A 12,347-nucleotide genomic window follows, 5' to 3' on the forward strand; every position below is an offset into this window, starting at 1 on the left:
CCAGCGTTCACAGTGTGTATATATATGGATATGTATATATATATATATATATATATATATATATATATATGTGTGTGTATATATATATATATATATATATATATATATATATATATATATATATATATATATATTTTTATATATGACAGAAACACTCATAACAGTGACAAAACAATTACATTGACAATCATGTTACGTTATTATTAAAATGTTTCCTTTTCTTTTTCATTACTTCTTTAGCACACTACATCTCCGCTGCGAAACGCGGGTATTTTGCTAGTATATATATAAGCCAAATACCACCGACTCGCTCATCACAAAATCTCCTGAACCATGACTTGAAATTTGGAATGTAGGTTACCCTTGGCCCATAGGTGCTCGCTAAGAAACGGTTTTAAAAATGTCGTGGTCCAATCGCAAAATTTCTTTTCGTTTTTTTAGACCCGTTTGTATGTCTGTCTGCTACTTCACGGATTTAGATCGGGATTTTTCTATAATCTGCTTGAACATTTCATTGATTTTGCGACTTTCCCATCACGCTAAGTATCAGAGTTCGCTTGCGGTAACCGATTTATTAGCGTGAATCCAACAGAGACTCATCAGGTGTGGCCCTCCTCACTCATGCGTCTGTCTCGGGGCGTAACCTTCACTCCACTTAGCTAGCAAACGAGAGAACTACTTCACGGATTTAATCTTTTTTTTTTTCTAAAATTTGCTTGAACATTCTGTTGATTTTGCAACTTTCTTATCGCATTAAGTATCGGAGTTCGTTTGCGGTAACCAATTAGTTAGCGCGAATCCGAGCGAGACTCATCGGGCTGCTGGGCTCTCCTCACTCACGCGTCTGTCTCGGGGCGTAACCTTAAGTCCACTTAACCAGCGAACGAGAGAACTGCTTAACAGATTTAGATCTTTTTTTTTTCTATAATCTGCTTGAACATTCCGTTGATTTTGCGACTTTCTCACCGCGCCAAGTATCATAGTTCGCTTGTGGTACCGAGTTATTAGCACTAATCTGAGAGAGACTCATCGGGCTGCGGGGCCAAACAAAACAACGCTGGTCCTTCACACTAGTCAATACTATAAATAAAAAATACACAAACAACACAATCAGACGGAAATAGCACCCGTGTAGTCAAATGATACTTGGGGTGATGCAGGCTATTTTATTATGCCTAGCTTATTCTTGTTATTATGAAAAACTAGCCATCACCCGCTGCTCTGCCCGCGTAGTAGCAAAACAGGACAGTGAGGAGGCCCCGTCCAGCTCCCTACTCCTGACGTCACGCTTCCTCCTCTGTCTCGGATTAGCGCGGATATATCGCTCCTCCAAGTGAAATATGATTCTTTGCGCAATGAGAGAAGTCGAAAAAGTCAAATGGAACGTTCAAGCAAATTCTAGAAAAAAAACACCCGATCTAAATCCATGAATGGAAGTAAGATACGCCATGAGGCTGGCACGTTAGTGAGGAGGAAATTGACCCACAGCCTCTCTGTTGGGTTTGTGCAAATAAATCGGTACCGCAAGCAAACTCTAATACTTAGCATGATGAGAGAAGTCGAAAAAGTCAAGTGGAATGTTTAAGCAAATTCGAGAAAAAAAACACCCGATCTAAATCCGTGAAGTAGTTCTCTCATTCGCTAGCTAAGCGGATGTAAGATACGCCCCGAGGCTGGCGAATGAGTGAGGAGGAAATTGGCCCACTGCATTTTTCTCGGGTTCGCGCAAATAAATCTCTACCGCAAGCAAACTCTGATACTTGCCGCAATGACAGAAGTCGCAAAATCAACCAGAATTTTCAAGGAAATTCTAGAAAAAAAACCATCCGATCTAAGTCTGTGAAGTAGTTCTCCTGTGAAAAGCGGACAGACATACAGACAGACTTTGGATTTTACATATAGAGAGACAACAGCTGGTCTTTAATGGCAATAAAAAGAAAATCAAGAGGGACATCGTGGTTCTCCTAAAAATACGACCTAGAATTTCACATGGACGCAACAAAAGTGGGACGGTGAAACAGTCAGAACTCAGAAAATGAGAACTTGCACTCCACCGGGGCCAATCCGATTCAGGTGTATTTGGGACTGTGGGAGGGAAACTGACAAAGACACCAGAAGAACGGTAAACTTCCTGAACATCCCTCATAGTTACTTACTTGCCTGGGTGTCGTTTTCCCACTGGTAATAAGGTGCGGAATCTATGATCGCTCCAACACTAATAAACACACACACGCAAGGGGCCAGTTTAAAGTCACCAATGACCCCAACATGCCCACTTATGGTGGATGTGAGAGGAATAAATGGAGTGTCAGGAAGGAAACCTCTGCAGACGTCGGGAGAACGTGCAATGTCAACAAAAGAAACGATTGGACACTGGATCCTTAAGGTTCGGAGTGCTAACTACTGCACCACCTTCTCACCTCCAGTTCACGCACTCCCGTTCTTGCATCAAAATGTTCGCCAGCTCCATGCCACTTTGAGGCTGAAGCAATTCTGTAGCACCCCCCCCTTCTTGCTCTGTCAGCCACAAAGATGTGAGTAACACTGAGCCGTCTTCCATTAAATTAAAAAACCTGAGCCTTGAGGGGTGGGTTTAAAATGATAAAGGATGCCTCATCTTTCAGGAATATGAAAGCCAATGGAGCAGATTAAACCATCCATGGTGATCATTGACCCCGGTGAATCTCATCACTACAACACCCTCTGGCAAGATAGGAAATGTTAATATAGGAGGGAAAGGATGATAAAGTGTAGAAAATGAAATGACTGTGGAGGAAATAAAGTCAGTGAGGCCGTGGACTCCCCAGCCTGGACCTGATAAGCTGGCGCCTTAATTGTGCCCACACTGACTGCACCTGCTCGGTGGGCTGCAGCCAATCAGATATCTGTTGGTTCAGCTGAGTGAAGGAGATTCAGAATACCAGGTCTCGTGTTGTGACCGCATCTCCGTCGTTCAGCACAAGACTGCCGATGCCTTCCTCGCGCTAACCTGAGAAATGAGCAATCAGTTTCAAGCACTTCCACCCCCTCACGTAACCACAAAAACGAAGCGGCGACGGTGGGATGGCAGTTTCTCACTCACTTTTCAAATCTTGTGACCAGTCAGGAAACAAAGATTGAACTAATGGAAAAAAAAAGGGCCCGTCCGACAAGGCTCATTGTTTGCAACAGGACCTCCTATTAGTACACCAGACCACCAATCTTACATGTTCATTAGACAGACAGACAGACAGACAGAGAGAGCTAAGAAAGGCACTATATGATAGATAGATAGATAGATAGATAGATAGATAAATGAAAGGCACTATAATAGATAGATAGATGAAATGCACTATATAATAGATAGATGAAAGGCACTATATAATAGATAGATAGAACTATATAATATAGATAGACAGACAGAGACAAACAGATAGATAGATGAAAGGCACTATAGATAGATAGATAGATAGATGGATAGATAGATAGATAGATGAAAGGCACTATAATAGATAGATAGATGAAAGGCACTATATGATAGATAGGATATGAAAGGCACTATAAAATGATAAATATTTAATTAATTGTAAAAACTCACCAGGCCTCAGAGAACTGTGCACCTCCCACAAATCCGTATTTGTCTGTTTTCCGGAATGTCATCCCATTCACTTCGGAATCAGAGCCCATGGAGCTGGCGTCGTCCCCAAAACCCGCGAGCGATTCCTGTGTTCCTGAGATCATGCTGGCTGACTCAAGGTAGCTCATGGAGTCCTGGGCCACTTGCTTTCGAAAAGGGAGCAAAGGAGGTCCTAGGCTGGACATGGAACCAGAGCCCATGCCCAGAAGTAAAGAGGGGACTGGTCCTGCCGACGGTAGGCTGTGCTCGGGCACCGGTGACGGTGCGCTTTCCGCCATGTCGTTTTGGTGGACATCCTCTGGAAGTGCTTTGAGCCAGGTGGCTGGCGATAAGGGTTTCGGGGACTGTGGGCTGGCTGGTGGGAGGCTCTCACCCAGCCTCTTGTGCTGTTGAGTGGTTGACATGAGGGCAGGGTCACCGTAAATGGCTGACTTGGGCAAAGGAGGGGGTGCTTGAGTCTCCGTCATTCCTGGGGAAGAAATGTGCGCAGAGCCGGATTCTTTTAGCAAATCCTTGGGTTTGGGTTTGACGGGAGGTGGTAGCGGATCCCGAAATCCTGGTCCGTCTGAAGTTTGAGAAGAAATGGGCCGACCAGTACTGGGACTTAAGGGGACGGTGGTGGAATCATCCTCAGTAGACATCTTTTCCATGGTTGTTCGCTGGACGTGAAAGCCTGCACCTCAGTGCTAAGCGTGTCCTCTGCCTGCACAAAAAAAAAAAAAAGAGACACACAACCGTCAGGCTTAGGGGCCCATGGGTGACACAGTAGAAGTCCCACTTCAGATGCCTGTAATGAGAAGCCGAGTCCCCCAAGGAGCACCCTAGCCATCAACCTAAAGACTCCATGACGTCATTCAGGCCAGGCAGGGTACTGGTGGGCGACTGCTATTACATAACCGCCTGCGCCTTAGCGGAATGCTGCCCCCCACACCCCCCGCCACCATTCAAAACCAAGCAGCTATCGCTTCCCCTATTTGGCCGACCTCGACTTCCTTTGCACAGACATCACTCACCGCCCTGCTAAGTCATATCTCACCTGGCCTCAGCTTCTCAGACTGCATTTTACAAAACTTCAACCCATGGATGGTGGTCTAACTTTCTGTTCCTATCAGCCCTGAAAAGTGGTGCAGTGGTCTCTTCTGCATGCTGCACACGTGAAAGTCTCCAGGCTCGGCTGACAATTTCTTTAACAAGCAAGCACACCATGCATTTTGTATGTTGGGCATTGGGGGGGAGGGGGGCTAATTAAAAAGGCAGCACCCCCCCTGTTCCTTTTCCCACAGTAGGGGTCTGCAGTGGCATTTAATTAGCTGCACCCCGACCTCACTTAACAAGCCGAGTCAACAAGCCAGCAAAATGCAAATCGATCTGCTGACTCGCCTCAAGTTGGCAAGTCAGCTGCACTCTCTCAGCGGTTTTGTGATGGGCAGCCTCGATTTCTGCCCACCAGGAATATCAACGCCATCATCGGATTTCCATTAATCTGATTTATTTACAGCGCCGTTCACATCCACGGCAGAACACGAGACAATGGCCACCGCTTTGATGGGTGTTTAAGCAGATTACGTCTTTGTGGGGTGTAACTCGGAGACCGCAATCCATTGGAGGGTCTGGGCAGGGACACGATTGAGGATGGCCCCCCATAGACGGTTATTCTGACAGTGAATCTGAACCACACTGAGCTCTTTAAAAATTAAAGCACTGACTGAACCGCTATCACGTGACACGCCAATTAGGTCCAGATACGTAGATGAACACCCTGGATCACCAACGGGCAGACCCTAAAGACACACAAAGGCAGCTCTCACAGTTTATATGCATTACATGTGCAGAAGTGTGTGGGAGTGCAACTGGGGTGATGTGGAAGGAATACCGGGAACGGTGCAGGGCTCGGTACAAGGGGACTGGCAGGGAATGGAGGGTGCGCAAGGGGAGCCCTGTTGATATGGAAGACGGTTAGCCTGGTAAAGAAGAGGACGTGGGATGCCAGGCGTGTTCGGAAAAACCGAAATGTGAACAGAGACGTGAAGTGGAAAGGAACGGAAAGGAAAAAAAGAAAGAATTGAGGAAGCGGGGGTCTGGCAGCTGCTAAGGCCAGAGGGAAGGGGCTTGTCGATTTTGCAGGATGGGAAATTGGAGTAAACTGATTACTATTATTAGGCTGACTGCTCCACCGGAGATTCAACTGGGGCCTGCTCCGGGTGGTCAGCTCTCGGGGTCTGAACCTACAACCTCAGGGCTTGAAGTTCAGAGACTTAACCACCGTGCCACACTGCCGGCAAATCACTGGGAGTTACCTCTGTATCTTCTTATATAATACGCTACCGCGGCTGTCCAGGATTTTACGTCACCCGTAGCTCGCAAACCGCTTGACCTATTGACCTGAGATTTGGTACACATAAACTAAATGGCGTCTGCTGTCCACTTACAGGGTGATGATTGACCTCCAAGGTTATTCCTCTTTTTATTTTATTGTACAATTAACTCTCAGCAGTGGCCAGCAGGGCGGATGTGCGGCACACGCGTATGGGCGCCGTTCTCATCTCTAACCACCTTCGCCGTCACTTCCTCTACCTCTTCATATCTTAAATCATTCGTGAGGCAGACTGAAGACTTAAGTGAAAAATGAAAGAAAACGTACTACGTAACTGCAACACAAACACTGACTTAACACGAAAAGATGCCGACGAAAGAAGAGAAGAAGCGGGCCGCTAGGGTGGAGAAGAGAAGAGCTGCTTAGGAAGCAGCAAGCGTATCAACCTCTGAGCAAACGAATGATAAACATACAGAGAAAGAGGAGGAAAAGTACAAGTCAAGTGGATTCACTGCACGTTATCGATATAGCAGTGCGCCGTTACTGGTCATTATATATGAAATCCAACATGTCGGTCTGCTTGCGGTACCGATTCATTTGCACGAATCCGAGAGAGACGCAGCGGGCCAAAGGGAGTGGGGCAGGGGCCCTCCTCACTCACGCGCCAGCCTCGCGGTGTATACCTTATCTCTGCTTAGCTAGCGAACGAGAGAACTACTTAATGGATTTAGATCGGTTTCTTTTCTAGAATTTGCTTGAACATTCCGGTTGATTTTGCAACTTCTCTCATCGCACTCAGTATTGTAGGCTGCTTGCGTCACCAATTTATTCACACGAATCAGAGAGAGAGAGAGAGAGGCTACGGACTGAGGGGAGGGGGAGGCTGGACCGCAGGGGTGGGGCCCTCCTCACTCACACACCACAATCAGCTGAAGTCGACCTACCTCTCCACTTAGTTAGTGATACCTGTTTGCTCGCTCAGTAGACATTATCAACTAGAGATTGCAAAGGAGTAACATTTAACGAGAGAGATAGATAGATAGATATAAGAGGCACTATAAGATAGATAGATAGATATTGGTATAGTCGGCAGGATCAGGATAGATAGATAGATAGATAGATAGATAGATAGAATTTGGTATAGTCGGCAGGATGAGAATAGATAGATAGATAGAGATATGAAAGGCACTATACAATAGATAGATAGATAGATAGATAGATAGATAGATAGATACTTTATTAATCCCAAGGGGAAATTCCCATACTCCAGCAGCAGCATACTGATAAAAAATAAACAATATTAAATATCAGAGTGATAACAATGCAGGTATAACAGACAATAACTTTGTATAATGTTAATTTTTACCCCCCGGGTGGAACTGAAGAGTCGCATAGTGTGGGGTCTCCTCAGTCTGTCAGTGGAGCAGGACGGTGACAGCAGCCTGTCGCTGAAGCTGCTCCTCTGTCTGGAGATGATCCTGTTCAGTGGATTCTCCATGATTGACAGGAGTCTGCTCAGCGCCCGTCGCTCTGCCATGGATGTCAAACTGTCCAGCTCTGTGCCTACAATAGAGCCTGCCTTCCTCACCAGTTTGTCCAGCCGTGAGGCGTCCTTCTTTATGCTGCCTCCCCAGCACACCACCGCGTAGAAGAGGACGCTCGCCACAACCATCTGATAGAACATCTGCAGCATCTTATTACAGATGTAGGACGCCAGCCTTCTAATGAAGTATAGTTGTCTCTGTCCTCTCTTGCACAGATCATCAGTATTGGCAGGCCAGTCCAGTTTATCATCCAGCTGCACTCCCAGGTATTTATAGGTCTGCAGCCTCTACACACAGTCGCCTACGATGATCATAGCCACGTGCGTTTTAGAGGGTAGAGATATCACGGCCCGCATGCTCTTCTCCTCACGCGGGGGACACTCTCCTGTCAGAGCCGAACACGATCAGATACACAGTGCCAACATCTGACATTCAAGCGTACCCACCTTGCCGGGAGATACCCTGCCAACTTTTCACATTTTTGGCAAAGAGATCACAGCTACATTCTCGCCTCTGAGAGCAAAACCAAAAATATTATATAGCAAGAGGCCCTCGGGCATGAAAGCTATCAATAAAAATTCCTCTCAATACAAATGATTATGTTTTTTTTTTTTTTTAAATTGATTTTTCAAGTTAGTCCTATTTCACTACTAAGTAGGCGGAGCCGCGGGTGAAAGTTAAGTCTTTAAAATAAAGTGAAATGTATGAAAAGAAAAAGAAAAAAAAAAAAAGTATTCTGGTACAATATTTGGAGAAGAGCAGTCATGAAAAGAGAATATAGTGTATAATGTAAGTGCATTCATTTATATCTATCTATATCTATATCTATATATATATCTCTATCTATCTATCTATATCTATATCTATATATATCTCTATCTATCTATCTATATCTCTATCTCTATCTATATCTCTCTCTATATATATATATATATATACTTACTGTATGCTGGAATAGGACCTGATATGAAAGCTGAAGGCATTAAATCAAGAACTTCTTGTATCCACCAGGAGATCATCACATCAAGTCAATGGCCAGACATAGTGGTACGGTCGGCTATTGACAAGACAGTGGTCCTCATTGAACTGACCGCCGCATGGGAGGACAAGGTAGAAAGTGACCACCAGAGGAAGAGCGTCAAGTGCTCCGAGCTGGCTGGCGAGTCCAGGGAAGCCGGGAGCGGACCCATCACTTGCCCCTTGGACTTATCTGACCTGACCGTAACTGATATATTTGACCTATCAGCCTATCAACGCGCCACCCCACCGATCAAAGGGCACCTTTAGGTTTCTGGAATTAAGCAACACAGAGCAGGAAGAGGCAGGGTAAGCTTTCGGTTGTGTCTCAGGAGAAAAGGCAGGAGCTGGAGCCCTAAAAAGGGGGTGGCAATGCCACTGCTTCAGCAGCAGGAGAGATACCCGGGGTAAGGAGCAGAATCCCGATGATCGGTGTTCCCCGGCTGATGACCAAAGGACACCAAGCAGGTGACAACCTCTACCTGGAAGTGACGTTCGGCTGTATCTGTTTTGACGGTGATGACAGAACTGATGGGGGATATGAAAGAGAAAGTGTATTGTGTTTTGCATCTTGTGAACAACCTGAATTTCTTCATACAAAAAAAAAAGTGTGGTAGTCTTGTCAGATGTGGAGAGTGCGGCGAAGTTCTTACCTATAAATCTGACATGTGCAGAGTGCAGTGAACGTCTTACTTGTAATATGTGACATTTCGTGAAGTCCCTACCTGAACGTCCGGCGAGTGCGGCGAAGTTCTTACCTATAAATCTGACATGTGCAGAGTGCAGTAAATTTCACACCCGCATGTCCGACGTGTGCAGAGTCCAGTGAAGTCCCCACTCATACACTCGGCATGAGCAGACTACAGACAACTTCTTACTCGTACCTTCCAACACGTACAGAGTGCAGTTCAGTTCTTACTTGGATGTGTGACCGCGTTTAACACGTCACCAAATACAGACCTTCCATTTTATTAAGTGAAAAAAAAACACCAATTTTACGGAAGGACCTCCATGAATTAGCTGCCCTGCATTGGATAAGCGAATTAAGAAGACGGATGGGAATGAGCTTTGTTAAGAATACACCTAAAGGCCTGCCGATGATTTTACTGATCTGTAAGAACATCTCGTGCTCATCCCATAAACCGCCAACACCAGGTGGCAGCACCTCAAGACAAGCAAAGGCTTCAAAAATCAAGTCACGGGAACTGCTGCCACCAAACTTGACCTTCTTTTCTCAAAAAGCAGAAAATGTGAATTCCAAGAAAACATCAAACCAAATCACCCTGAAGCCACAATTAAAGAAACATGCTAATGAATGAAAATGAAGATTCATTAAGATTTCCATCACACTTAAAAAGGATACCACAGAAGGTGAGGAAAGGATAAAAGGTATAATTGAGTATTGAGGGAAAACAGCTCACATATTAAAACCAAGGTGTGGCAAACGCCAGTATGGTGTGCCCTCTTACGAGAGATCAGGGTAACACCCTGGAAGGGATGCCATGTTCAATGTTCTTTATCCAAAAATCTGCTAAGCTGCTATTGCTCGATACCAAAGAATGGTCAATGACAGCCCCAAAGTCAAATACATCCCTCTCTTCCGTCACCAGCATCATCCTCACTCCCTCAACTACCAGGACCATCTGTAGGTACCCCATTATCACGACTGCCTCTCTATGAGCTCATGTGCTTTTTCTGTTGGCCTCTAATGATAAGTCATTTGTGACTTGCTCTTTGGCATACGAAGCGTGCCACATACAACAGAGGTGTGCTGATAGACACCCGTAAAGCACAACATGGATGGCAGACGCCTGCAGCTGATTGCCAGTTTGTCGGTAATGCTGCTTTGATCCATCCCTGCCGCGCGCATGCGTGCACGCACGCACACTTTGTACCCCTCAAAGCGGGCTGCCAGCAATCAATCCATCTTTTAGCTGAGACGGAATCATAACCGCGGTGCCCAGGCTACACCATACAATCCAGAGCTCGTCTGTTTGCACTTGTCACCCGGCAGCTCGCTCTGGTTTACGGTTCTCCTGCAAGACGCTATACAACATCAGCGGGGAGTCCACCTGCTCCTCCCTTTGCAAACATCGGGGGCTCCTTCACCACCCCTCCTAGAACCGGTTTTCTAGTTTTGCGGGCGGGGTTGCCTTTACGTTCAGACGCTTGTCTCCTTAACCCTCGCGTGTACTGACCCCCCAGCCCACCTCGACCCCGACCAGCGCTATAAATTCCCAACCCGACACCCCCAGGGTGCTGCCAGCTTCCTCACCTTATGTGGAATCTAAGCGCCTGCCCTGCGTCGATGCGGCTCCGGCGCAAATTTCACATCCTCTCCACCTGCGGCCCAGCTGCTCGTCACTTCCCAGTCCGGCGCCCCACTTGCAGGCCCTGCCGAGCCGCGACCTCTCCTGTTGCGAGCTTTCCGCCGTTCCGCTCCTCGCCCCGCCCAATGGACCGACCACCTGCCTCCCCCCTTCCCTCTGAGCCCAGAAAGGGGGGACTCAGGGAAAGGCAGCTTACAGCGTCTCCTCCGGCGTTTCGCCGGTCCTCATTGCCGGGGTTCGCGGCGTTTCTCTTCCAAGTCTGTAAGCCCCAGCCTCGCAGCTCCTTCCTCGCTATACCGCCGGCCAGTTTCCTACTAGCGGAGCTCTGACAGCGACGTGCGCGCCCCCGCTGGGGTTCGCGGGAAGTGCGTGCGCAGGCTAGCGCGCGCGCACGGGCGAGGCCGAACACTTCACAGGGCGATGGCAACACGTTGTCTGCACTGGCGATACACAAAAAAGGGACTGAATCGGAGTTTTGCTTGCTCAGGGGCGTAGCCAGACATTTAAAAAGCTACATGAATCACCATTCTGTGTATAAGCAATCAGAAGGAACTGGCATACGATATATTTTACGGCCTGAGCCCAGATCCCATCTTTCATGTTTGCTCCGTGATGCCCCAGGGGCATTTACTGTATGCCAAAGTATGAGGTGTTGTCCTCCTGTGCTGGATTTCTGGTGTGTAATCTCGTGCTCACCTTCCCTCTTCAGACCTATCAGTTCCTGTTCCTCTCCTTCCACATATTCTTACACTCTTAGATCTTTAAATGAATGCCTCACTCTGTTAAGGGCACCAGTGCCCCTAAGTTGAAGACCCCTGATAGTTTGGCCAAAGGACTGGCTGTCTACCTTTCACAACGTGATCGATCCTTCTGGAGTTTTTGTCGCCACAAATTAATGAATCATCCAGAGAGTCCGCTCACACCTGGGATTCTGCTACTTCCACCGTTAAGTCTTTTGTGTGCAGAGACTCGTAACCCACTCACTCCATAGACTCTTCAAAATCCTGGGCTCTGTAATGGCATTTTACTGGGTTGTGTGGTTCCCCCTAGAATCATCGCCTGACAAAGACCCATGTCATTTTAGGTTAGGGTTCATTACAAATGAAATGGGTTCTTTGGGCTTTGAAAAGACCCTGCGATGATCTGCTGGTTGAAGAACATTTGCAGGTTTAGGTGGGGGGACGAGGATGGCGTCCCTTTGTGTTCAAAGCAGGTATTCGGTATTAGACTTTGAAAACCTTGTCTCTTTGGTGTCCGGCACATGGGGCCTGTTCAGTTAAATAATTGGTACCCCATTGTCTTTATGGAGTGTGTACCCCTTAACTTTCATAAATGATGCCCCCAACAGATTAACCAGTTTAACCAGCTCAGGCTGTAATAACCCTGCTCTGGATAAAGCAAGGTTAGAGAATGGATGGATTGACTGATGGATGGATGGATGGATGGATGGGTAGCTTTGAAAAGGTTGCTAATAACAGGACAAAATGTCTAGCAGGCAACCGAAGCAGAATATCACCGATCCAGAA

At 46.7% G+C, this 12,347-nt stretch overlaps 1 protein-coding gene across 1 annotated transcript in view; it reads right to left on the bottom strand.

Annotated features, from left to right (window-relative positions):
* Positions 1–11,159, bottom strand: part of LOC120536355 (TBC1 domain family member 10B-like) — a 59,915-nt gene extending 48,756 nt beyond the window's left edge. The window contains exons 1-2 of the mRNA XM_039764682.1: positions 10,767–11,159; positions 3,578–4,319 (exon numbers count right to left, since the gene is read on the bottom strand). Coding sequence (XP_039620616.1) covers positions 3,578–4,266 — 689 coding nt within the window. The 5' untranslated portion in view covers positions 4,267–4,319; positions 10,767–11,159. The remainder of the gene's footprint in view (positions 1–3,577; positions 4,320–10,766) is intronic.
* Positions 11,160–12,347: the final 1,188 nt, after the last annotated feature.

This window comes from Polypterus senegalus, chromosome 10 (assembly GCF_016835505.1).
Source record: "Polypterus senegalus isolate Bchr_013 chromosome 10, ASM1683550v1, whole genome shotgun sequence".
Classification (NCBI taxonomy): Eukaryota; Metazoa; Chordata; class Cladistia; order Polypteriformes; family Polypteridae; genus Polypterus; species Polypterus senegalus.